We start from the raw sequence: 26,308 nt of genomic DNA, 5'->3' as shown, positions 1-26,308 counted from the left end.
TTTAAGCAAAAAAGGGGGCCTTTATTGGCTGATGTTCTCAAACCATGAAAGTGCTGGAGTGACTAGAGCCAGGAATTTAAAAACTGTCAGTCTCTTATCTCTGCTGCTCTTTTCCTGTTAGCTTTATTCTTCCCTCCATGGGGAAAGGCTGATCAGCCCAGCTTGGGTCATGCGTCCACCACGTGGACTAATCACAGGCTAGAGGAATGAGGCATTATCATTGATCCACCTGGGTCACTTGCCCACCTCCATGATTTGGAATTGAGCCTATCATTAGAAAAAAGTGTAGCATGAATGTGGCTGCTGGGAGAATTGTAAGCCAGGAAACTACCTCCAGTTACATCTACTACACTACATTTAGTAAAATTAAACTGGGCAATTTTGAGCATTAAAAAGCCCTTTCTAGCTAACACATCTAAAGACATATCTAGTAGTTGGAGAACACAAATAAGTTACATAGGCCCTTCATAGAAACTGATATTACAGGCCGGGCGTGGTGGCTCACACCTGCAATCCCAGCACTTTGGGAGGCCGAGGTGGGTGGATCATCTGAGGTCAGGAGTTCGAGACCAGCCTGGCCAACATGGTGAAGCCCTGTCTCTACTAATAATACAAAAATTAGCCAGGTGTGGTGGCGCATGCCTGTATTTGCAGCTACTCGGGAGGCTGAGGCAGGAGAATCACTTGAACCCGGGAGGTGGAGGTTGCAGTGATCTGAGATTGCTGCACTCATCTGGGCAACAAGGGCAAAACTCTGTCTCAAAAAAAATAAAAAAAGAATCTGATATTACACTAAAATGCATTGAGTTTTTTGTTTTTTGTTTTTTTTTTTTTTGCTTTTTTTTTGAGATGGAGTCATGCTCTGTCCCCCAGGCTGGAGTGCAGTGGTACAATCTCGGCTCACTACAAGCTCCACCTCCTGGGTTCACGCCATTCTCCTGCCTCAGCCTCTCGAGTAGCTGGGACTACAGGCACCCGCCACCAAGCCCAACTAATTTTTTGCATTTTTAGTAGAAACGGGGTTTCACCATGTTAGCCAGGATGGTCTAGATCTCCTGACCTTGTGATCCACCCGCCTTGGACTCCCAAAGTGCTGGTATTACAGGCGTGAGCCACCGCACCCGGCTTGAGAGCTTTTTGTACTTCACTAGAAACCTTACGAACATCAGGTTACTATTGAGGATCTTTAGATGGAGCTCCAAAATGTGTCTCACTAGAGGCTTGCTAAGATGGGCAGGAGACATTCTGACAGTGAAAGAAGGGTGAGAAGAGAAATATAAGTCTTTTTTTTTTTTTTTTTTTTAGATGGAGTCTTGCTCTGTTGCCCGGGCTGGAATGCAGAGGCACAATCTTGGTTCACAGCAACCTCTGCTGCCCAGGTTCAAGTGATTCTCCTGCCTCAGCCTCCCAAGTAGCTGGGATTACAGGCACACACCACCACATCCAGCTATTATTATTATTTTTTTTAGTAGAGATAAGGTTTCACCTTATTGGCCAGGCTGGTCTCGAACTCCTGGCCTCATGCGATCTGTCAGCCTTGGCCTCCCAAAGAGCTGGGATTACAGGTGTGAGCCACTGTGCCCAGCCAAAAGCGATATAAGTCTTAATTAGGAAGCAAAGGAAGTGAAAGATGGAGAAGATTACATCTTTACTACATTGAGTCTCTCCATCCATAAACATATTTAATAATGTCTCCATTTGTTTAAGAATTATTTTATGTCTTTAAATAAAGGCTATAAGTTTTCTCCATGAATGTTTTGGCCATATTTTATTAGACTTATTCCTAGATACTTTATAGATTTTGATACTATTATAAATGGTATTTAAAATATTATTCTAATTGCTTGCTATTAATAAATAAGAAAGTATTTCCCCCTCCAGCATCCCAGGCATCTTATATCCAGAAACTTTAGAGAACTTTGTCATTAGTTCTAAGAATTTATCTGGAGAGGCTCTTGAATTTTCTCTATATTGTCTCCTAATTTTTCACATTAAAGTTAATTTTTCTTAGGTGAAAAATCCAAATTAAGTAATGCAAGCCTAGGACTGTAATATCCTATATTAATGTTTTATGCCTTAACAACTGACAAAATTTATTTAGCTCTTACTGGAAATCATATTGGTCTATAGAAGTGCTTTGCAATGTGTGTTCCATCAGCCAGGAGAAAGTTTTCATCTTTCATACTACATTCTTTTCTTGGAGATTCACAAAGGCCCTGAGAAGTCCTGCAAAGAAACTTCTCAAAATTGGGTAAACCCTGCATTCCAAACTGACTTCATCATGGAACCCCCTTCCAAACAATACTTTCCAGCCTTCTGAAGAACTGCTTTTTTATAAAGAACACAGTTTGGGAAATGATGGTCTAACGAAACGAGTCATGAAAACTGGGTAACTCCAGGATTTTCTCAAGAATCTACTCTCTCATTCACAATGTTCTATGGAAGCTAAGCTGGGTGGAATAAGGCTCTATCTGGCTTTTTCTTTTTCTGTTCTTCAGTCTGTAACAATAACTCCCTGTGGGTTAATGCCGGCATCTGAAAGAAAGAAAAACATGCACATTACATCTCATGAGGCTACCCAGTATGTCTGTTCCTCAGCAAAGCGTCACAGCTGGTCTCAGTGGGAGGTTATCCTTGGAATTCCCATCAGTATCTCTTAACCGATGTTGAGATCACATTTTCTGTTTCTGTTTCCCTTCCTGCTCAACCCTAGGCCACCAGCTGTCATGCTGTGTGTTTTTCCTTACATTATACAGAACCACAAGTGTTTTATCAAAAGCTGTTCTTTCTGTGTTCTGCATTATGTACAAAGGCTAAAAATTTGACAGAGTACAACTAAATAAATGGAAATATAAAAGCTCCACAAGTAGGAACATATTTTATTGGGGAAAAAAAAGCTGTGATGATGTAAGTTTTCCTTGAATTGCTATTTCTGATCAGGGTGCTTATTACATTATCTGAAAGGATAATAATGAGTGTCTACCTTAGTGGGTCTCACATCAAACTTACTTGAGGAGCTCTGAAAAAATACAGGTTTTTCCCCAACTGGGACCCTCTGAATTATAATCTCCACTGAGAAGCCTAAGCACTTGTATTTTTAAATTCTCTGGACTTCATTCTCTGGCGTTTATTATGTGGCCTTTCCTTTTAAATAAATCATCTTTCAAAGTGGTCTTGCCTATATTTTTTTCCTGACTTCGATTTAAAATAACAATAAAGAATATTTTTAAAGAAAAAAATCAGTTCCGGCCAGAAGTGACAGCTCATGCCTGTAATCCCAGTGCTTTGGGCGGCCAAGGCAAGAGGATAGCTTGCGCCTAGGAGTTCAAGACTTGCCCGGGCAACATAGGGAGACTTTGTCTTGACCAAAAAAAAATAGCCCGGTGTGATACCTCATGCCTGTAGTCCCAGCTCCTCAGGAGGCTGAGGTGGGAGAATCACTTGAACCCAGGAGGTTGAGGCTGCAGTGAGCCATGAATGCACCACTGCACTTCAGCCTGGGTGACAGAGTCAGACCCTGTCTCAAAACAAAACAAAACAAACAAAACAAAACAGAACAGAACAACCTTCCAAACACAAACAAATGATGTTTTTTCCATGTCTGGCTCTGATCGTCGTTCATATAGAGAAATTTTGGAATTCTGAATTTGTCACTTAACATTTTATTTTTTTAAATTTCCCTGCTACCATGCAGTAATAATTGTCATTTTTAGCAATTGCATGATATTCCAACATGTATTTATTTGTATCATAACTTAGCTAACCATTCCTTTACTATCAGACATTTAAGCTGCTTCTCTATTTTTAGTTGCCCTAAGGAGCTTGATATGTATGGACTTTGCTTTTGTTTTGAACCAATTCCCTTGGGATAATTTTCTGGAAGTCTGGTTATTGGGTCACAGGATATGAACTTTTTTTTTTTGAAACGGAGTCTCGCTCTGTCGCCCAGGCTGGAGGGCAGTGTGCGGATCTCAGCTCACTGCAAGCTCCGCCTCTTGGGTTCAGGCCATTCTCCTGCCTCAGCCTCCCGAGCAGCTGGGACCACAGGCGCCCACCACCTCACCCGGCTAGTTTTTTGTATTTTTTAGTAGAGACGGGGTTTCACCGTGTTAGCCAGGATCGTCTCCATCTCTTGACCTCGTGATCCGCCCGTCTCGGCCTCCCAAAGTGCTGGGATTACAGGCTTGAGCCACCGCGCCCGGCCGAGATGAACGTTTTTTATGTCTCTTGTTAATGATTACTAAATTGCTTCCCAAAAGGTCGAACAAATTCATAAAGCCATGCCCCAACTCCATGACATAACTGCTGAGGTTTTCAGGGAGGGGCAGACAATACTAGAAGTCTGTTGGGTTTTCCCATGACAAATCAATAAATGACTCCAAATAGATGTCATATTACCTTACCTAAGAAGAAAGGCAAGAAGCCTATTAATAAGAATAGTACTATGGCACTGCTTGACCATCTCATCCTCTATGGGTCAGCACTTTCCTTGCATTTTTTCTATTATATAATTCTATAATTCTAATATATATTCAATAATTCTCAAATAACCTTAGGAAGTTAGATCTTGCTGCTCCTCAGTTCACAGATGAGACGAGGGTGGGAAGAGAGGTTTAATGCCTTGCCCAAGGGTTATACAGTGAGTTAGTATTGTAATGTGGATTTGAACCCTGTATTGTTGGGCTTTAAAATTTTATTATTTCATCTTTTTTAAAAACTTAAAAAAATTTTTTTTTGTTTTCTTTTTTCTTTCTTTGCTGCTTGAATCAGAATGAACCCTGTGTTTTACAACTGCTGCTATGCTACCAGGTTGGTGCAAAAGTGATTGTGAGTTTTGCCATTACACTTTACTTTTTTTTTTTTTTGAGACAAAGTCTTGCTCTGTCACCCAGGCTGGAGTGCAGTGGCACGACCTTAGCTCACTGCAACCTCTGCCTCCCAGGCTCAAGCGATTCTCCTGTCCCAGCCTCCCTGGTAGCTGGGATTACAGGTGTGTGCCACCATGTCCAGCTAATTTTTATATTTTTAGTAGAGACGGGGTTTCACCATGTTGCCAGGCTGGTCTCGAACTCCTGACCTCAAGTGATCCACCCACCTTGGCATTCCAAAGTGCTGGGATTACAGGCGTGAGCCACCATGCCCGGCCTTATAGTTTACTTTCAATGGCAAAACCCGCAATTACTTCTGCACCAACCTAATAAATTTCACACCATTGATTCCTAAAGCAGTCCCAAAATCTCACCAGCTAGGTGCCTCCTAATTCATAAATTGGCTGTAAAATGGAATATGACACAATAGATGCAATAGGTTACAGATGTCCACAATGTCCTGCTGCTTCTCCCATCAAGAGGTGGTCTATTGACCCTCCTCTTAAGTCTGGGCTGGCCTGTGACTATTTTTGACCAATAGAATGCAGCATCACTACATCACACCCAGACTTAGGTCTGACGGTTTCAGGGTTCACCTTTTTGGAGCCCCAAGCCACTAGGTAAAGAGGACCAGTCTTTCTAGAGAGACCACAGAAAAAAGAAATGTGTGGCCAGCCCAGCTTTTTCAGCCATCACTGCTGAGGCTCTAGACATGATTGTCACCATCTTGGATCCTCTATCCTCAGTTAAGTCACCCAGTTGGCAACATTGGAACTCAAACAAACCATCCCTGATGAGCTAAGAATCAGCTGTTGTTTTAAATGCTGTTAAATATTGAGGTACTCTGTTATGCAACAAAAATAACTGAAGCAATAGGGTTTATTTTGGTGAAAACCAGATGCAGAAAGAGTATCAGCAATATGTCCAGTCCTCCCTAACCCTAACACAAGCAGAATAAAACTCACTGGCATTTACCACCTCTCATGCCACCTAGCACTTAACCTCTATCATGACACTGATTCTGCTGCACTCAGCCTTAATTTATGTACATGTCTCCCTTCCCTACCAGATTAGGTGTAAATTACCTTGGTAACCACAGCCTTCTACACAAGGCCTGGCACAGAAGAGTTGCTTAATACATATTTGTTGAATGAGCTTTGACTTGCTCTTGATTGATTGATGAAAGCACTTGAAATGGAATAATAGCTCTTATTTTTTGTGCTCAGCATTGTGCAAAGTATTTTACATAGATTATTTCATTTAATCTTCACAATGATCCCAAGAAATAGGTCCTTTGATTATCTTCATTTCACAGATGAGGAAACTAAAAGGCTAGGTAGCTTGCTTGAGGTCACACTGCTAGCGGCCAGCACAGATTCAAACCCCATGTTGCAAAGAGAAAGTATTTTCTTATAAAACATTTCAATCACACAAATAACTATAGAGATGAATACAACACACACCAATGTAATTCTGCTTCCGCAAAGCCTTAACCTTTTATATTTGCTTCAAGTCTTTACAGTGCTTTTAAATAAATAAAATATTACAGATTCAGGTTAAGTTCCTTGTGTACTTGCCATTGGGAGGGTACACAGTGAACTTCAACTGATCTATATCCTTCTCTTCTTCCTTTATCCTTGATCCCAAGATAACTCTCAACCTGAATCTGGTGACACTCATGACAGGCAACTCAGGCCTGTTTTTGTTTTTTCAACATATGCATGCATTCACAGGCAATGTTTTGTGGGTTTTAAAAAACTACATAGAAGGAATCATATTGTTTACACCCTTCCGTGCCCGAAATGACTTTTTCTCAGTCAATAAATACATTTTTGAGATTCATCCATGTTAATATATGTAGCTTTTTGATGCTATGTAATATTTCACTGTAGGACTACACCATAATTTATTTAGTCATTCACCTGTTGATGGACAATGTTTCCAGAAAGAAATTTTTTTTTGTTGCTATTACAATGTCTCAATGGACATTTGTATACATGTCTCCCTAAGCAGGTCAGTAACAGTTGTAGGAGTCCAGTTGCTGGATTGCAGTTTACACACATTTTTAAGTCTACTAGAGTTTTCCCATATTGTTGTGCAAAGTGGTTGTACTGATTAATATTCCCAGAGCCCAGTGTCTTAAACACTATGCAATGGTCTTTTTTTTTTTTTTTTTTTTTTTTTTTTAGACAGGGTCTCACTCTGTTGCCCTGGCTGGAATGCAGTTGTGCGATCATAGCTCACTGCAGCTTTGATCTCCCAACCTCAAGTGATTCTCCCGCTTCTGCCTCCCAAGTAGCTGACATCCCTTACAGGTGCATGTCATCATGCCCAAGTAATTTGTTTTATTTTTATTTTTAGTAGAGACAAGGTTTCGCTATGTTGCCCACACTGGTCTTGAACTCCTGAATTCAAGCAATCCTCCCACTTCAGCCTCCCAAAGCACTGGGATTATAGGCATGAGATACCGCACCCAACCGTAAGCAAAAATCTTGATATCAGTTCTAGGGTTGTCACCAAACAAGTGTTTTTAAAGTATCTGTGCTGGGCAAGGCAATACTTTAGGCTTCTGCAGCAATTAAATGAATGAAGCCATTGCAGTGTGTGCACAAAACCCTAAGAGGTCTGGTTGGTTGTGTCATGGTAGATAGCCGTAGCTCTGTTAGGACTCATCCCCAACTACAAAAGTGTCTCAGAGGGTCATGCAGGTCAAGCCCTCCACATGGGCATCCAACCCAAGGGCAAGTAGGGGCTGAAATCCAGGCTGGGCTTCTGCACTCCACTCATTATGAAGCTTCGCACAGGACTGTGCCTGTCTAGGGAGTGGAACACCTGTTGCCTAATTTGCATAATGCCACTGAATAGGCTCATGGCAGTCCCGGGTAGAATGCATTCATCTGTGGGAAACTGGTATGCCTGATCAAATGGGAGACAGAGATTACGAAGAAATTTGCTAGGTTTTAGAATAGGTAAAGCCAGAAAATGGTTCCAGAGGAATAGCAGGGGGTGTGTGGAGGTTGGCGGCAATGGAAAATTTGGGTGCAGTGTCCAAGGTCTCATATTGCTATGTACTCTGACCCATCACTCCTGGCATTAGGTCACCTTGGCCAAATGTCTCATCCCCAGGGAAGCTCCTATCTCCCTGCAGTTCTGTGAGACTTCTGGGTCTTGCTGTTTCAGACCATCTCAGCTGCACCTGTGTGCCTAAGGGTATGAAAACTAACAAAACAAATACTGTACATGAGATTACAAACCTCACCCAGAAAGGGTTCACTGCAGTTTCCCTACAGATTCAAGCAATTCAAATGCCCATACACAGGCATCCAGCATGGTTGGGTGGCCTCCAGGAGGATCTCAATAGTTGGACCAGAAGATATCTCCCATGGACTCAAATGAGGTAAGTAACACTGTTTGATGATTTAATTGCTTCTCTATATGCATGAACCTTGCTGTAGTTAAAGGACCTAAATTGGCTGTGGACAGAACTTCACCCTACCTGAAAGAGTCTGCAGAGTTTCTTAGGCTCCATTTCTAAACTAAATTGCAATTGGAAGAAGCTGGGAAGAATGGAGAGGGCTCTGGGAAGCTGGGAAATATGGCCAACCATATTCCTGACAGCCACCCATTAAACAGAACCAGAATCAGGATCTTAAATAGCTAGCTAAAAAATTCCCAAGTAGTATGTGGTGGTAATGATGCCTGGCCCCTTCATCACAGCCCCTTGGATGGGGCTCCTGCCCCGGGAAGCCAGGGCACCTGAGGTTCAGAGGGGAGGCAGGGGACAGCCCTCTTTTATCACATTCTGAATGACATCACATTCCCTTTTACCAACTGCTGTCCATGGTTCAAGAAAGAAGGGCACTGTGTTAATTTCCTAGGGCCTCTGTAACAAAATACTGCAAACTGAGTGGCTTAAGACAGCAGAAATTTATTGTATCACAGTTCTAGTGGGAAGAAGTCCAAATCAAGGTGTCAGCAGGGCCATGCTCCCTCTCTGAAACCTGTAAGGGAATCCTTCCTTGCCTCTTCCTTACTTCTGGTGGTTTGCTGGCAATCTGGCATTCTTTGGCTTATAGATACATTAATTCAATTCTCTGTCTTCACATGGTGCCATCTCTGTGTCTCCCTGCCTTCACATGGTTGTCTTCTGTTTTTTTTTTTTTTTTTTTTTTTTTTTTTTTTGAGACGGAGTCTCACGCTGTTGCCCAGGCTGGAGTGCAGTGGCGCGATCTCGGCTCACTGCAAGCTCCGCCTCCCGGGTTCCCGCCATTCTCCTGCCTCAGCCTCCTGAGTAGCTGGGACTACAGGCGCCCGCCACCGCGCCCGGCTAATTTTTTGTATTTTTAGTAGAGACGGGGTTTCACTGTGGTCTCGATCTCCTGACCTTGTGATCCGCCCGCCTCGGCCTCCCAAAGTGCTGGGATTACAGGCTTGAGCCACCGCGCCCGGCCTGTCTTCTGTTTTTTTGAGACGGAGTCTCGCTCTGTCACCCAGGCTGGAGTGCAGTGGCACAATCTTGGCTCACTGCAAGCTCTGCCTCCCGGGTTCACGTCATTCTCCTGCCACAGCCTCCCAAGTAGCTGGAACTACAGGTGCCCGCCACCACGCCCAGCTAATTTTTTTGTATTTTTAGTAGAGACGGGGTTTCACCATGTTAGCCGGGACGGTCTTGATCTCCTGACCTCGTGATCCGCCCGCCTCAGCCTCCCAGAGTGCTGGGATTACAGGCTTGAGCCACCATGCCAGACCAAAACATCATTCGCCCAGGCTGGAGTGTGATGGCACCATCACAGCTCACTGCAGCCTCAACCTTTCAGGCTCAAGTGATCCTCCCACCTCAGCCTCCCAAGTAGTTAGGATCACAGGCACCTGCCACCATGCTGTGCTAATTTTTTGTATTTTTAGTAGAGACAGAGTTTCACCGTGTTAGCCAGGATGGTCTCGATCTCCCGACCCTGTGATCCACCCGCCTTGGCCTACCAAAGTGCTGGGATTACAGGCGTGAGCCACTGCGCCCAGCCTGGTTGTCTTCTTATAAAGATGCCAGTCACATTGGAGTAGGGGTCTAACCTATCCCAGATGACTTCAGCTTAACTAACGACATTTGCAATAGCCCTGTTCCCACATAAGGTCACATTCGGAGGTACTGAGGGTTAGGGTTTCAACATTCTTTTTGAAGGGACATAATTCCACCCGTAACAGACCTGTTTCTGTATAAACTGCTCCCTTGGTCTCTGGATTTGCCTCCAGTGGCAGTATAGTGAGTTGGTTAATCCATGGGTTCCAAGTCAGATTGCTTGGGTGAAAATCTTGCCATTGCTGTTGTGTGACTAAGGTCTGTGAAACAGAAATACAGTGATACAGATTGCTGTGATACAGAAATAAATACAGATAACAAGAGTATCTAGTATTGAGGTTGATGGAGTATTAGGATAAAGGACTCTGCATGGTGCTGGGCATTAAGTGCTCATTAAACCTTAGTTACTTAAGTGCCATTAGTATTGTTATTCCCCAGCTCTTTCCATTGACTTTTCTAGGAGTGGGTTATTTATTCTTCCCTGCAGACACACATGGTCCTGGGGCATAACCAAATGCGTCTCCATTTTAAGAGAACTGGGAGTGGGGTGGAGTGTGGGAGGGCTCCTTCAGTGTATACATATAAAGGAGGCAGTTCATCTTTATTAGCACTAAAAAAGTTCTTTATGTAGATGCTTCCAATAGAAAAGTAGGGCATTTCTCAAACATGTGCCCCTGAAATTGGAGGGACTGCCAAGAGAAGAAAACCAACGGACTAATTTTTTTTTTTTTTTTGAGACAGAGTCTTGATATGCCCAGGCTGGAGTGCAGTGGTATGATCGTAGCTCACTGCAACCTTGAACTCTTAGGCTCAAGCCATCCCTCCCCCTCAGTCTCTGGAGTAGTTAGGACTACAGGAATGCACCACCACATCCAGCTTTTTTTTTTTTTTTTTTTTGAGACAGGTTCTCACTGGGTTGCCCAGGCTGCTATGCAGTGGCACAATCACTGTTCACTGCAGCCTCAACCTCCTGGAGTCAAGCAGATCCTTCCACCTCACCCTCCTGAGTAGCTGGGGCTACAGGCGAGTGTCACCATGCCCAGTTAAGGTTTTTTATTTTTTGTAGAGACAGGGTCTTATTATGTTGCCTAAGCTGGTATTGAACTCCTAGGCTCAAGCACTCCTCCTGCCTCAGCCTCCCAAAGTGTTGGGATTATAGGTGTGAACCACTGCACCTGGCCATATATTGAGCTAATTTCTAAAATTTTCTGTAGAGATACGGTCTTGCTACATTGCCCGTGCTGCTCTTGAACTCCTAGCCTCAAGGGATCTTCCTGCCTTGCCTCTCAAAGCTCTGGGATTATAGGTATGAGCCACTGCGCCCAGCTCAAAACGAGCTAGCTGTTTTTTGTTTTTGTTTTTTCTTTTTTTGAGACAGTCTCACTTTGTTGCCTGGGCTACAGTGCAGTGGTGTGATGATAGCTTATTACAGCCTCAACCTCCTGGACTCAAGCAATCCTCCCGCCTCAGCTCTGCAAGTAGCGAGGACTAAAGGCAATTACCAGCCTGTTTAGCTAAATTTTAAAATTTTTGTAGAGATGGGGTTTTGCCATTTTGTCCAGGCTGGTCTTGAACTCCTGGGCTCAAGTGATCCTTCTGCCGTGGCCTCTCAAAGTGCTGGGATTAGATGCATGAGAATTAGCTACCTTTTTAAAAGAGACTCACAACATGACATTTACCTTGATGGATTTTCCCATGGTCCTGTGTCAAGCCCTCACTAAGCTTTAAAACAGGTTCAGAAACTTCACCATGTTCAAGTCCCAGAACTGAAAGCTGACTCATACTAAAAATATTCACATGATGTACAAGATACAAAAAATGAGAGAGGGTAGGTTATGTAATTTATAATGATAAAAATGTATTGGTGGACCAGTGCCTTTCATCGGTCCGATCACGGCTTCTCTCCTTAGTGAGAATGATCAGAAGGCTGCTGGGTGGGTACAGAGTCACAGTGAGAGGATTGGGTCATATAATTTAAATGAATAATAGCACTGGTTTCAGATCTGACCAGTTTGACTTCTCAGAGAGCCCAGCTTCTTGATTAAATGAGACTGGATACCTTCTTCCTTTCACAGACACTTACTACTTCTTCTATTTTTATTTTTTGGTCTCCTTTGAATCCTTCTATTTTTTACCTTCTTATTCTGGCTGACATGTTCCTTTTTGGATGGAATGTTTTGCTCTATTCACCAGATTCTAATTTTTTGTTGTTGTTGCTAAGGTCAGGATTAGAGTCTGATAGAAATGATCCATAACTAATCTGAACAGAAAAATGCCATATTTATAAGACCATGCAAATGATTTCAGGGTGTTGTGGACATCCTTGATGTCCCAGGTTAAATTCCCATGCATCCTAGGTTAAAATTCCTGCCTTAAGCAGACCTTGCCCATTTTTGAGCTGACAAAGCTGAAGCCTAACAATGTTATCTTATTTTCCTCATGGCCAAGTTCCTAGGATCACCTTCCATCCTCACCTCTCTTCTCATTCCTCTAGCTACAGATCTTCTATTAGGCCCACCTCAGTGACCTTGGAACTGCTCAGACCTTGTGGATACTTCCTCAACCACATGTACTGGGTTGAGGTCTAATGGTGATTATAGTCAATCCTATTTTCTCACCTGTCCCCCTTTGACTTGTATCTTGCACTTTCTCTAGTATTCCAGTTAACATGCTCATTCCTTTCTTCCCTCATTCCTTTTTTCTGGCAGGCTGTGCCCATGTCCCCTTGCATTGGGTATGACTGACATATTTCTCTCATTCACCCCGGTCTTTGTCTTTCCTTCTCATAACCATATTCATAGCCCCATCTCCCTCTTTTACTCCTTCCATCTCCCTGTTTTTCTTTCCTACCAATGCTTCCAGGGACATAATTTTCTCAGTTTCTTTCTATTCCTACCTGCACTACTGCTAAGCATTTTCTTTTCTTTTCTTCCCCCGAGATGGAATCTTGCTCTGTCGCCCAGGCTGGAGTGCAGTGGTGCGATCTCAGCTCACTGCAACCTCTGATCCCGGGGGTTCAAATGATTCTCCTGCCTCAGCCACCCGAGTAGCTTGGATTACAGGTGTGCACCACGCCCGGCTAATTTTTGTATTTTTAGTAGAGACTGGGTTTCACCATGTTGCCCAAGCTAGTCTTGAACTCCTGACCTCGTGATCCATCGGCTTCAGCCTCCCAAAGTGCTGGGATTACAGGGGTGAGCCACCGTGCCCAGCCTAACATTGTCTTTGTTTAAAATATCTTTTTAAACGTGATTTTCAAACCATATTTGTATTTCCCATTCAGACCACTCCTCTGAGCTCCAGACTTGCATATCCAACCTAATTACCACTTGCACTTCGATGTCACAAAAACAATGGGTCAAAAATGACACCAACAATTCTCTGCCCCACGTTTTCTCCTTCTCAGGAAGTTGCACCCCAGTTCACATTGTAACTCAAGCCAGAAAAATCATCATTTGTTGTTCCTTTTTCTTTACCACCACTAACATGAGTACGTCTGCTGCTCTTTCAAAATATATCTTAAGTCCAAAGCAGTGTCTTCATCCCCAGAGCATAATCCTTAGCTGAAACTAGCATCATTTCTTACCCGAACCACGTCCAGCATCCTCTTTAACTACTCTCCCTGATTCGACACTGGTCTCCCTCTAATCTGTTCTTCCCACAGCAGCTACAGCTTGCTTTTAAAAACAGAAATTATATTATGTCACTCTCTACTTAACAGCTTCCTATTCATTCAGGAAACACATTTTTACTGAACACCTTCTATTTACCAGGCCCTCAAAAATCTCTGCCCTCATGAAATAATGAAGTCTAGACAGGGGTAAGGGTTATGAAGGAAAGAAGGGGTGAGGGATGGGAAATTTATGTGTGTTTGCGTGTGTGTGTGTGGTTACAATTTAAAATAGAGAGTCCAGGCCGGGCGTGGTGGCTCACGTCTGTAATCCCAGCACTTTGGGAGGCCAAGGCGGACAGATCACCTAAGTCCGCTGGTATGAGACCAGCCTGACCAGCACGGTGAAACTCCATCTCTACTAAAAATACAAAAAAATTTAGCTGAGCATGGTGGCACGTGCCTGTAGTGGGACTACTCTGGCGGCTGAAGGAGGAGAATCGCTTGAACCCGGGAGGTGGAGGTTGCAGTAAGCTGAGATGGTGCCACTGCACTACAGCCTGGGTGACAGAGACTCCTTCTCAAAAAATAAAAAATAAAATAAAATAAAACAGAGAGTCCAGGGGAGACTTCACTGAGTCTGAGTAGCTGACCTTTGAGCAAAGGACTTGAAAGAGGTGAGAGAGTGAGCTTTGCAGAATATTCCATGTGGAGGGAGGCCCTGAGGTAGAGTCATGACTGGCTTTGGGACTAAGCAGAGTAGAATAAAATCCAAGCTTCACTATTTACTGTGGCAAATACTAAGTATTTACTAAGGCAGCCCAGGCACCTATTCCCCCAAAAAACAAAGACAAGAAACGATCCTCTTTATCTCCTTTCCTGACACTGCCTCCGTCAATACATACCATCCACACTGGTCTTCCAGTTTACCAGAAGTTGCTTCCTACTTTTCCTGTGTTATGCATCTGCTAGGAATACTCCTCCAACCCTTATGCCCATATACAATTTGCAAGGCTGGTTCCTTCTCATCCAATAGGTCTCAGTTTAAATTTCACTTTAGGCCTTTTCTGACCACAGGACCTAAAACAGGGCTCTTTTTCTTTCTTTCCTATGTCAGTTTCCTATTTGTTTCTTTCCTGACATCTACCACACCATGCAATTGGGATTCATATATATATGAATTTGACTTAAATCTCATTATAGTAAATGGCATCTGTCATTTAAATTTGCATTTGATCACTAGTGAAGATTAAGCATATTCCCAAGTAATTGTTAGTTCTTAGCATTATCTATTTTCTATATTTTGGCCAAAGAAATGCTCATTTAAAGTCACTTTGTTTTAAGGATGAGAGCAGGGCTGACCAGTCAAAACCCTACCCTCTCCATTTATTTTGGGGGAATTTATTTTCCCAAGTTCCTGGCAGAGATAGTGACTCACCGTGACTATCTCTGCAAGAATCATTCCACAACCCAAACCAATTCAGAGAAAAGTGTTTCATTTCGATGACATCAAGTTGTAAAAACGGGCAAGAAAGTTGCATTTGAGGGGTACCAGGTTTCACCATTACGCAGCTAACTGAGCAATTGTTAATGGCCAACTCAATTATACGTTACAAGGAAATGACGGTCACAGGGAAGCTCAAAGCCCTGAAGCGAGTGAAGCCCTGCTCCTCACCGGCCCCTCTGCCTTTTCCAGGGCGCTCTCCGTCCCGAGGCAGGAGATGGCCTGGCTGACCCTTCGAGCTAAGGCGGCAGAACCGGTGCTGGGCTGGCGGGGCAGGGCATCAATGGTCCTCCGAGTTCTGTACCGTCCCGCCCGGCCCCTCCGCCGGGCACCGACGAGATGACGGCTCCTCTCGCGAGAGCTCGAGCAAGACCCGGCTCGGGGCGGCGGCTGGATGTTAGCCCAGCGCTTTAGACCGCGCCCCCTCTGGCGCAGCTGGCAGAGGCGCGGCGGAGGCACTGCCGCGAGCTGCCGGCGGCGCGCACGCGCAGGTGAGCGGGGCGGGCTCGGGAGCGCGGGGGCACGAGGGCGAGGGGCGGGACCTGCGTCGCGCTGCGGGCACGTCGCCGCTAGTCTCCAGTATTTAATGTCTCTGTGTTCCACCGGCCTGGGCGAGCACGTGGGGGAGCTGCGGAAGAGCGGCGTTGCGGGCCGGGCCGCGGGGCACAGCCGGGGGCCGGCAGCGGCGTGCGGACTCCGCACCCCGCACCCCGACGGTCGCCGAGGAGCTGGTAGGTCGGGGGCGGCTGCGCCGGGGACCCCCTGCCGGAGCCCCGAAGGCGTCGGGGTCAGGGCGATGGGGAGCCTGAGGTGCAGGTGCAGGATGCGACGCGCGCTCCAGGTACCCCGGGGGTGGGACGCTCCGGACGCAGAGGTGTCCTGGGGGCTCTTGGCCGCCGCGCGCTGTCAGGCCCATCTTTCCCTCCCTCGCCTGCGCTCCCTCTCCTCCTCCCCCGCCGGTTGTCTGCCGGCGGGCTCCTGACAGATCGCGTGTGCGCGGTTCTGGGCGGCGCTCTGCGGCCGCGCCGTCCTCCCCACGCGCGTCACTGTCCTCGGGGGCGGGGGGCGAGGGCGCGGCGCCCGGGTCGCCTCTCTGCGCCTCAACTTTACCGGAGCGCGCACACCCGCCTGCCAGGCTGACCCGAGCGCGTCCCACCCAAGGTCGCCCAGCCCCGCGGGCGTTTACTTTTCAAAGGTCGTGTGTACACAGTCTGAGCCGGAGCTACCCCTTCACTTATGGAGCCTCACCCAACTTCTCACCCTCGGCTCGCCCCTGGGAGTTCCGTGCGGCGAGCCAGGGGAACCGGGAATATGGGCCGGGACATCCGCCGGTTGTGATCCAACCGTGTTTCGGGCTGAGGGACCGTTCGAATCGAGTTGGGGTCTGGAGGTTGGAGGCTCAGGGGCGTCTCGGGGGGATTTGCATTCGTAGCCCCCGCAGGCGTGTCCGGAGGGACAGAGGCCGTCCAGCCTGGGGTGTCTGCCGACCTCAGGCCCGGGGACGCCGAGGGTCACGTGTCCGGAGCCGCCTGCGGCCCAGCGCCCCGGGTCCGCGATCTGGAGGGACCGTGCGGGTTTCGGGGTTACGATGTGCTAGGAGAGACAGTGGCTGGACGCCTCGAACGCGGGCTTTCTGGCGTTCAACTCTTTTGTGCCCTAGCTGAAGGTCTTCTTGTTTCCCTTCCAGGGAGGGATAGGAGAAGAAAGGTGCTGATCGTGGTGGGCCCTGCTGTGGCGACTCGGAACGGCATGGGAGCCCTGGGCGTTTCGGGATCTTCCTCTCCCGGGGGATGTCCTGGGTGACGGCACCTTCCTGCCGCGGTTAACACAAACCCGGTGGACTTCGCTCCAGGTGCTCGTCGAGGCCTCTCAAGCTGGCTAGGGTGTATGCGCAGGGCAATTAGTGAGGTTAACCTGGGTATCTTTCTCGTACTGTAGTGCGCGTTACTTAGTGTTTAAATTTGTCTCCAGTGAAATCTAGGCTGCTGGACCTGGTGCAACAGTATCTGTTAGTTACTGATCAAGGAACACCGTTCACAAAAAGCTATTAATTCTGGCAACTAGTAACCTTACATGCTCATGTAACTGCTAAGTCCTTCCCAAATTAGTACCCCTTTTTTTTTTAAAAAAAAAACTCTTTATTTAGAAAGCAAAGCTTGGACTCTTAGCACCACCCATCCACTTTGCTCTTAAAGGTACAGAACATCTTTGAAATGAAGAGGGCTGCCTGACTTGATCATTTATATGATTCCTCTGTTCTTGGCATTCAAGTGGTTCACCTGCTGATTATTTAAGACCCTGAGCACTGGAAGGAAGCAAGTGAAGTTTTGTTTTGGGAGCCTTTTGACTTGTGTTGAACCTTTCTTCTTTAACCTCTAACTAGTTTTGTAGGTTCTGCATAATCATTCCTGGGTGTATTCTCTTTGAAATATGGCCCTAGGTTAGAGGAGGTCCCCTGCATCCTACAGGTATGGAAATCACTAAAGCTCGAGTCTATTACTGAATTAAATAGGCTCTGTCTTCATGCATGTTGTTAGATGATGCCTCAGAACTTGCAGGTCATAGCCAGTGAGTGAGATAGGTCTAATGGATTTGCGTCTAGGTGGGGGTTCCTTGTAGGAATATCTCCCATCTCCCAGCTGTTTCTAGGAAATGCATTCTCACTTGGCCACTGCAGGGTGACAGTGGAGGTGTCTGTTGTAAGTGGCCTGCTGAGGTGCTGAAGTCGGTATGTCTCCACTGTAAGGTTGCTGAACATCAATATTTAAAAGCAATTTATCTTGCTACCTGGTAACCCAAATTATTCTTGAGCTTTGGACATAGGCTGGGTTGCAGCCATATTTTAGGGGAAGGCTGGTGTTAAGCCTCTACAGTATTCCCTTTTCCTGTCCTAAAGACAAATGGAGATCATATTTGTGATACTGGGGACTGTGATAGGTGCTTAAGCATTGCTCTTCCCCTCTCCTCCCTAAACAAGCCCTGAGACTGACTTTGTTTCTCTTGAATTACTTGAGTGACTTGAATTCTATTAAAAGCACCCCTCTCCTTAGCCTCTGACCCAGAAGCTTGTTTGGGAGGAAAAACAAATTGGTTTCCGTAAGCTTTGCTGGCTAGCCTCCTGGTCCCAGCCTGCAACATGACTTGATTGTGTGTGCGTTTCAGGGCTTTGAAGATCAGGCAGCTTGTAGCCAATGTACCCAGAGAGCTGACCATAGAGTTCCCCTAGGTCCCTCTTTCCTAAATCTTACCTGTGAGTCTAGAATGACTGGGCCTCTCTGTAGCTTGGTCTGTTTTCCTATTGTGGGGAAATCAGTTGTTTCAGGTATGAGTTAATACATTCAGCTTGTCATTCTCAGGCATTTTCTTCCACTATGGGGAGGTAGTGGATCCTGTGGGCATCTTGTCCATTGAGATCATCTCATACTATTTGAGAGTTGCTCATCTTTATGGTGGGGGGTGTATTTTAGTCCTAAGTTTTGCTTCTTAGGGCAAGTTCTGTTTCTTCCATGTTCATTCCTGGTGTAATACCTCAGGCAGTTTTCACTTTTATCATCATTTAACATTAAGTTTCCATCATATGTGGCATCCCACTGAAGGAACCTGCTGACCTTGGTACCTAATTTTAAGCTTGGGCTGTGGAAATCCTCATCAGTGAGCGTGTTTGAAGTAGGACAGAGTCTGGCTGGAGAAACAGGTAGTGGGGGACCTGGGAACTAAATTTGAGAGGATGCGTCTTTCTTCATAGTTACTGTGCTAGGTGAGTTACGAGCAAATGGCTCCCTAATCCTTTAATCCTCACACCTGATACAGTGAGGGTGAAACTGGAGGTCATTCTGGATTGTTTCAGTGGCTGTCACACAAATTCAAATTGAGGGGTAGAGGAACTAGGAAGTAGGGGTGTGGACTTAAAACTAGGTCCTCTGGATGGCTTTTGTGAGAAGAACCAAGGAATATTCTTAAATCCCTGGGCTTTTCTCCTAGTCTTTCTGCTGCTTTCTAAGTAGATTGTTGACATTGTGTGTGTTATCATTCAGCATTCTGAGAACTAGCTTTCCAGCAATAAATAGATTTCAAGGTGTCCTTTGCCTTAACGTTTTTTTTTTTTTTTTTTTTTTTTTTTGAGACGGAGTCTCACGCTGTAGCCCAGGCTGGAGTGCAGTGGCGCGATCTCGGCTCACTGCAAGCTCCGCCTCCTGGGTTCACGCCATTCTCCTGCCTCAGCCTCCTGAGTAGCTAGGACTACAGGCGCCCACCACCGCGCCCGGCTAATTTTTTTGTATTTTTAGTAGAGACGGGGTTTCACTGTGGTCTCGATCTCCTGACCTTGTGATCCGCCCGCCTCGGCCTCCCAAAGTGCTGGGATTACAGGCTTGAGCCACCGCGCCCAGCCTCCTTAACGTTTTCATTTTACTAAATGGTGCAGCCTTGTCCACATTCTGTCCGGGTCTTCTCCATCTGGTTGTTTTTTTTTCCGGCTTGATTTGATAGTTTGCAGCAGTCAGTGGTAAACATTGTGTTCCCTATTCTGTAATGGTGGCTGGCTGCATTCACTGAGCCATGTGTCACTAAGGCCCAGTTGCACTTGGGAGCAAAGAAGGGCCCTGAGCTGAGTCCTGGAAGTAAAAGTATGTATAACTGAGGGCTGATGAGGCTTGTTCCACTGCTGGGCTTAGCTGACAAGAGCCTGGGACTTGGTACAGCTCTCAGAGCTGAAACCTGGCTGTGATTCTAGGCAGGCTGGTTGGCCTTCCAGGTCTTGGTTTATTCAGTGGCTAAAAGAGGGTTGGTCAGAATTATCAGTATTCGGATTATGGTCCTGGGAGCCTTGGAGTTAGACCAAACATGCCCAGGGGCGACTGGAGAGATGCGTTTGGGCTGGGAAGCACAGCTCAATAGGTAGTACATGTCAAAGACTTAAGGGGGAAAAAAAAACACAACTTACTGTTCATCTCAAGTTCTTAGCTCTAAGGTATGCTACTGTTCTAAATATTTTTATTTTTAAAGATAGCTCTATTTGCCTACATTTGTCCTGGCGGGGGGGAGCTTAGAGCCGCCTTGTCTATAGGGTAGCTACTAGCTGTGTGACTAATTAGATTTTCAAAGTATTAAAAAAAAAAGTTTTTCAGTGACATTAGCCACATTTCAGATTCTCAGTGGCCTCATGTAGCTAGTGGCTGCCGTCCTGGTCAGTACAGGTCAAGAACATTTTCCATAATTTGAGGAAAGTTTTGTTGGACAGTACTGGCCAAGAAAGTTTTTTTCCTCCAACTCTAAAAGCTTAATTGTCTCGACTTGTAAATCTCTAAAGCATAACATGTTTGAGCTTAGTCTTCCAGAGTCCATAAACCCAACAGCTTTGGTGACAAATTATCTACTGGTTGTCTTCATGGCATACTATAGGTGAGTTCTAGTCCGCCAGTTGGGAGTGGACAATCAGTTATGAAACAGGTGGAGTGAGGACCTTCAGAAAGGACCTGGGGATAGGAGCATGAAGCAAAGGGCCAGACGCTAAGCCCTTAGAAAGCCCTTTTGGTTTGAGAGCCGGTTTATTATCATAAAGATCCTTGCTGGTTTGTCCTTGGTCTCCAAATGTCAGATGTCAACATATTGTTACTTGGTCCTTCAGCCACCTGATGACTTCCTACAGATCTCAGTGTGGCCCTTAAACCAGGTTGTGTTTTCATTCTGCTCTTTCCAGTCCACCTAAATGTTAGGGGCCATTGTTCACAGAAGGCATTGAGGGAGAGTGGGGCCACAGTGCGGATCTTAACGTGTTCTGTTGTGGTAGGGGTGGGGGGTTCTTTGTTTCCAGATGCCCCCTCTTCTAGTCCTGGGTGTGCTTTGTTTGAACCCTGCTAGATTGACCTTTGATATATATAATGTGAGATCTCTTTTCTTGGAGCCAGGCAGCATAAAAGACAAGTATTAACAAGCGCCTACTGGCATATTAGTGGCTTTTTTTTTTCTAACTATGTCATTTATATTCTCTCCCAGCCCTCTGAGGTTAGTACAGTGATCTAGCTTGTGGGTGAAGAAACAGGATCCAGTAGGGTAAGCTGGTCCCAGGACACAGCGAGGGCTGGACTGGCCTTGGGCCTGGGTTGGGATGTGCTCCCCACCTCCTCCTCTGCCCCCCTGTCCCCCATGCTCATAGGCTGTTGCTTATTTACTGCCCCTTTATCACCACATCCTCATTCAGGAAACTAAACTGGGTTTTAAAAAGATTAAAATCATTTATCCCACATATGGAGTCTGACTATTAAGTGTTTTCAGCCTCGTTACAACTCTGTGAGGGAGATATTCTTACTCCATATTACAGGACATCTTCATTTTATGGGAAACTGAAGTACAGGATCCTGCTCTTAACGCTCCTGTCTTTCCAAAGCCATATTTTATCATCAGAATTATGCAACCATCAGGTGCTTTTGAAATGCACAAGTAATGACTATGAATAAAAAAAGCTGTGCCTGAGGGCTCAGGGAAACTGCTCTGAAGACTGAGCTGGTTGTAAAAGACAATCCTGAAGTCACTAATTTCCCGGACACCTGTCAGACCTCACTTGGAGGTCACGAGACCATCCCCTGGCCCTCCAAAAAGCTGTCACCTGGCAGTAGCTGGCCTCCTGATTAGAGGAGACAGTAAGATCTGTTCAAGCACAGCCCCAGCCCCCAGCCCTTCTCTGGCCTGGGCCTGGGTGTGTCTTTGTGAGGCTGGGTCGACAACAGATCTGAAGGACAGTTCAGTCTTCTGTATACTCCTTCTTGCCCCTCCTTTCTGACCCTCCCAAGAAAAAGGAGCAGGAGTGAGTCTCACTTGCCTGAACTGTCTTGGAGGGAGACCCATACTCGGCTTTGCCTTTAGCTGTCTCTGGGAGAAAAGGCCGTGCTGCAAATAACCTCCCTGCTTTGTCCTTTGGCTTTGGTGTGGCTCACCTGGCCAAGCATGTGCTGGTGCTATTTTTAGCAGGTGGCATCTTTTAGGAGGGCCAAGTGCATGTGGCTGCAGTGTATGGGACAGATCCTGGTGCCAAAGCTGCTGCTGTCTCTGCCGCCACCGCCTCGTCAGGAGAGAGAGGAGAATAAAGCCACCCTAGAAGCTGCCAAGGGGTGTGTGGAGGGGGTGGCTGCTTAAGAGGTCTCCAGGGCTGCCTTTTCTATTCTGGATCTGTGGCAGGGACCCAGCCTGCCTCCTGGTGCAGGCAGGCATGTGACTGAGGCAGCCCGGGGAGCTGGGGAGCTAGGTGTCAGGACTGCTGCCTGGGGAGTGAGGACCCCTTGTTGCCCCAGCAGCGAATTTCTCAGGAAACCACATAACCCCATTACAAACTTTTATTTATTCATTTATTTAGAGACGAGGTCTTGCTTTGTCACCCAGGCTAGAGTACAGTGGCATGATCATAGCTCACTGCTGCCTTGAATTCCTGGGTTCAAGGGATCTTCCTGCCTCAGCCTCCCAAGTAGCTGGGACTATAGGTGCATGTCATGATGCCTGGCTGATTAAAATTTTTTTTTTTTTTTTTTTTTTTGTAGAGATGGGGTCTCACCACCTTGCCCAGACCGATCTCAAGACTCCTGGGCTCAAGTGATCATTCCATGTTGGTCTCCCAAAGTGCTGAGATTACAGGTGTGAGCCACTGTGCCTGGCCCCATAACTTCACTTTTGTGTGAAGTTGCCCAACCTAAGGGCCGGCCACTAAATGGACACTAAAAAGTCTCTAATAGTTTGGATTGGTGGACAGTCTGGTTCCTTGTGTCCTCTGGCTTAAACCAAAATGCAAACATGAAAGGAGGCACAGCCATAGACCCCCAGTGAGAATTCTTTACTGGGATGCCACAGAAGCTGAAGAGGGGTGAACAAGCAGTTTGACCAGCAAGCTTACTGGTTCCCCAGGCCACCCTGTCTTCTCTCCTTTTGTGTTCCTCCTTCCCTCTAACTTGGAGCTGCTCACTCCAGCCCATCTATCTGTTTCTGATTAAGAAAGCTTCAAGCCATATAAGGCCCTCTGTTGCCTATGGTTTATGTTGGCTGGAGAGCAAGGTTGTTTTTTGCAAAGTCCGATTCAAAGAAGTGGCAAGGGCTTACGTAGGCTGTGTGTGTCTGCCTACTGGGGCTGGACTGCCTTATTGGAACAGGTTCCATTGAGGGAGCCTGAGAGTAAGGAGGGCTTACTACCCCTTACCCTTAGTGGTGGCTCTCTAAGGCTAATGTATGGTATGGCCGCAGGGCTTCCCGGCAAGTGTATTCGCTGACAACATGAAGGTAAAAGCAAGCCCTTGTTTACTTACACAGTGTACCTGTCATGCTACCAGCCACAGAGGCATCCTGTTTCAGAAAACAAGTCTGGAAGCAGCTTCTGCTTATTAATTAAGAACTAAAGCCGCTTGGCTCTTCAGGCACATCATTTTCCCCCCTGGAGAAAGTTTGGTGGACCATATCCCTTGGGGTTCTTGCGAGTCCGACTGGCCTTCCGCTCAGTGATGTTGGAGAGCCCTTTCTCTGAGAGCCATGCTCTGACCTCATCTTCACCTCCCCTCTTGCTGCCTCTTGAGTCAGCCAAGCCTGTTCCTGCCTTAGGACTTGGGCACATGTTCTTCCTGCCTGGAACTTTCTCCCCCCACTCCTCCTGCCTCCCCGCAGATCTTGGCACAGCTCTCAAGTGTTCCAGTTCTGATGCCACCTCTTCCAAGAGGCATTCCCGCCCCATTCTGTCTGCAGCTTCCCCTTCCAAGCGCTCCATCCAGCCTTTCTCGTTTCAACCACAGCACACAGAAAAGGACTGGGTGACCCGTTCCTCAACTCTCCCAGCTGGTGCCCTGCTACACGCACAGGGATATAGGTAATTCATCACATGCAAGGGCAGCCTTAGGGCTCAGTTCTCTCAATCTGTGGAGAGAGGCTGCAGGTCTTTATATTTAAGTCGCTGAACCTTTGCAGTATCTTACCTATAATTTGACTCTCTACCCTTCCTTCCGCCTTTGCTTCCTGAAGGCTCTCTTTCCCTTGTGTGCCCAGTGAACTTGGCTCACAGTACGTGTTAAACTCTTTGTTAAATGACTAGCCCTGAGAGGTCCAGCCATCTGATGCTGGCTAGCCTTCAGTGCCTTGCTTCCAGAAGGGTCTTACTATCAATAAGCATACTCTCTTTTTGATATTATGTCAGCTGGGCAGTTGGGGGTCTCTGAAGCACACAATTGGCATCAATTATTATAATAGGAAAGTAAGGCGTTACAAGTTTGTGCATAGATGAGTTGACATTAATGCAAATTTAGGATGGTTAATAAGAAACATAAAGCTGCGTGGTAATAGAGCATGCGTTGCTACTTGTATGTATCTTAATAATGTATTTTCTATCAAAACATTACTTGTAGAAAGATTTGGCTTTTTTTTTTTTTTTTTTTTTTTTTGAGACGGAGTCTCGCTGTGTCTCCCAGGCTGGAGTGCAGTGGCGTGATCTCAGCTCACTGCAAGCTCCGCCTCCCGGGTTCACGCCATTCTCCGGCCTCAGCCTCCCAAGTAGCTGAGACTACAGGCGCCCGCCACCACGCCCGGCTAGTTTTTTGTATTTTTAGTAGAGACGGGGTTTCACCATGTTAGCCAGGATAGAAAGATTTGGCTTTTGACTGTGTACAAGGCTTGAAAGGACAGTCCTTTGCCCACCGCTCCCCACCCCCATTGCTTTCAATTCTTCCAGCTGTCCCCACCTTTGTCAGTAATATTCTTTTCTTTCTTTTTAAGGATTATTATCTGATTTGTTTTTCTGCTGTGGGAGCTAGGACTTAGCTTGTTCCTATGCTTTTTTCTTCCCTCATCATCCCAGTGTAGAGATAGCCCAAGTTTTGGTCAAGTTGCTATTCAGAATATACATTATTATAATATGAACCTTGTTTATGGCTGCAAGGTTTTTAGTTTCCCATATTTCTTCTTTTCCCCCACTTCTCCTCTCCTAGTTAATTTCCTTAGTTTCTTTTGCTTAATTTTCTGTCTCTCACCAGTTCCCTAACCCCCCAATGCCCCGCCCCACCAGCCTCCACCGTTGCTGTGGAACTCCTGTCATTGGCGGAAAGTGGCTCTCACCGTGGCTCCACACACCAGGTGCTCGCAACAGTTCCACATTGCTCCTGGGCGCATCCCTCTTCCCTGGCTCTGCTTCCCCTTCACCCTTGGAATTCCCTTTCCCCTTCTCTTGTCTCATTTGTGGATCCAGTGCCCCTCCTTTCTTGGTTGATTTCCTTGTCTTGGGGGAGCCCATCGTTCAGTAGCTTGCTGAGAAGGTGTGCATGGTTTGTGGCCCACAAGAAGCCAGCCGATCCATGCAGGGACAGGCATGTTTGAAGGCATGGATTGGGCCTTCAGTTGTGTGGCTGAAATCAGCAGACAGCTAGGCCCGTGGAGCCCTTCCGCCAGGCCAGGCCAGCAGAAGGTCTGGCTTTACTTTTTAGAGAAGTTGTAAATGTGGGGATCTGGATTTGGGTACCAGGTGAAAATGGGTCCCCCCCTTTTTTTTTTTTTTTGACAGGTCTCATTCTGTCCCCCAGGCTGGTGTGCAGTGATGCCAAAGTGTTGGGGATTACAGGCATGAGCTACCATGGTGGCCTGTTTGGGCTTTTTTTTTTTCCTTCCGTCCTCGTCTCCACTACTCCCTGCCCAGACTGAAAGTGCCTTGAGGGCAGTGCCTTGCCTAATTAGTTTGTGTCCCACCATGCTTTTCCCTGTGAGTGCCAGTAATTATTTGTTGAATAGAAATTACCTTCTATGCTTTTATGTGATTTCTGGGGCGGTCGTAGTTCACAGTCTGCCATTAGGAAGATCAGGGTCTTACCTCTTTGGTTTTGCCCATGTGAGGCGCTGTGAAGGGTTTTTTGCTGCACACCAACATCTTTTCTGATGTCTTTACTGGCTTTTAAGTAAGGTTGTTGTCAGGTTGCCATTTCATACCTTTTGGGCAGTCCTCTGTAATGTCTTCTGTGGTTGTGGGCGGGAACTCCATGTACCCAGGAAGGCATTCCTGGCACCTGCATTGTGACCATCTTTAGAATCCTGTCGGAATTCACTTGTAAAGCAAGATGGTTGTCAAAGCCAGAGGTGAGGGGCCAGGTGAGTGTGACGTAGTCTTCAAAGTTTTAAAATCCACACCCCTACCCCCCAAATGAAGTGATTGGGAAGACCTTTGTAGGAGGTGCTGATGATTTTTCCTTCACGAAAAGAGGCATGTGACTTGGACCTGCCATGGATTTGGCCAGCAGAGCAGG

At 46.3% G+C, this 26,308-nt stretch overlaps 2 protein-coding genes across 20 annotated transcripts in view; one reads left to right on the top strand and one right to left on the bottom strand.

Annotated features, from left to right (window-relative positions):
- LOC106993983 (uncharacterized) lies at positions 1 to 25,935 on the bottom strand. Its single transcript, XM_077971041.1, has 7 exons — positions 25,879 to 25,935; positions 16,684 to 16,872; positions 16,320 to 16,616; positions 15,231 to 15,962; positions 10,073 to 10,205; positions 1,587 to 2,535; positions 1 to 507 (listed from the first exon to the last, which is right to left on the bottom strand). Exons 1-6 carry the CDS (start codon positions 25,933 to 25,935, stop codon positions 2,495 to 2,497), a joined length of 1,449 nt encoding a protein of 482 aa, XP_077827167.1. The 3' UTR covers positions 1 to 507; positions 1,587 to 2,494.
- AKAP1 (A-kinase anchoring protein 1) overlaps positions 15,486 to 26,308 on the top strand; it is a 46,215-nt gene continuing 35,392 nt past the window's right edge. For 4 of the 19 annotated variants that reach the window (XR_013405718.1, XR_013405717.1, XR_013405720.1 and 1 more), the window contains exon 1: positions 15,606 to 15,790. The gene's annotated coding sequence lies outside the window, so the exon portion shown is untranslated. 19 annotated transcript variants of the gene reach the window in all.

The sequence above is a fragment of the Macaca mulatta genome, chromosome 16 (assembly GCF_049350105.2).
Source record: "Macaca mulatta isolate MMU2019108-1 chromosome 16, T2T-MMU8v2.0, whole genome shotgun sequence".
In the NCBI taxonomy this organism is placed as follows: Eukaryota; Metazoa; Chordata; class Mammalia; order Primates; family Cercopithecidae; genus Macaca; species Macaca mulatta.
This window is presented reverse-complemented; position numbering and strand designations above follow the sequence as displayed.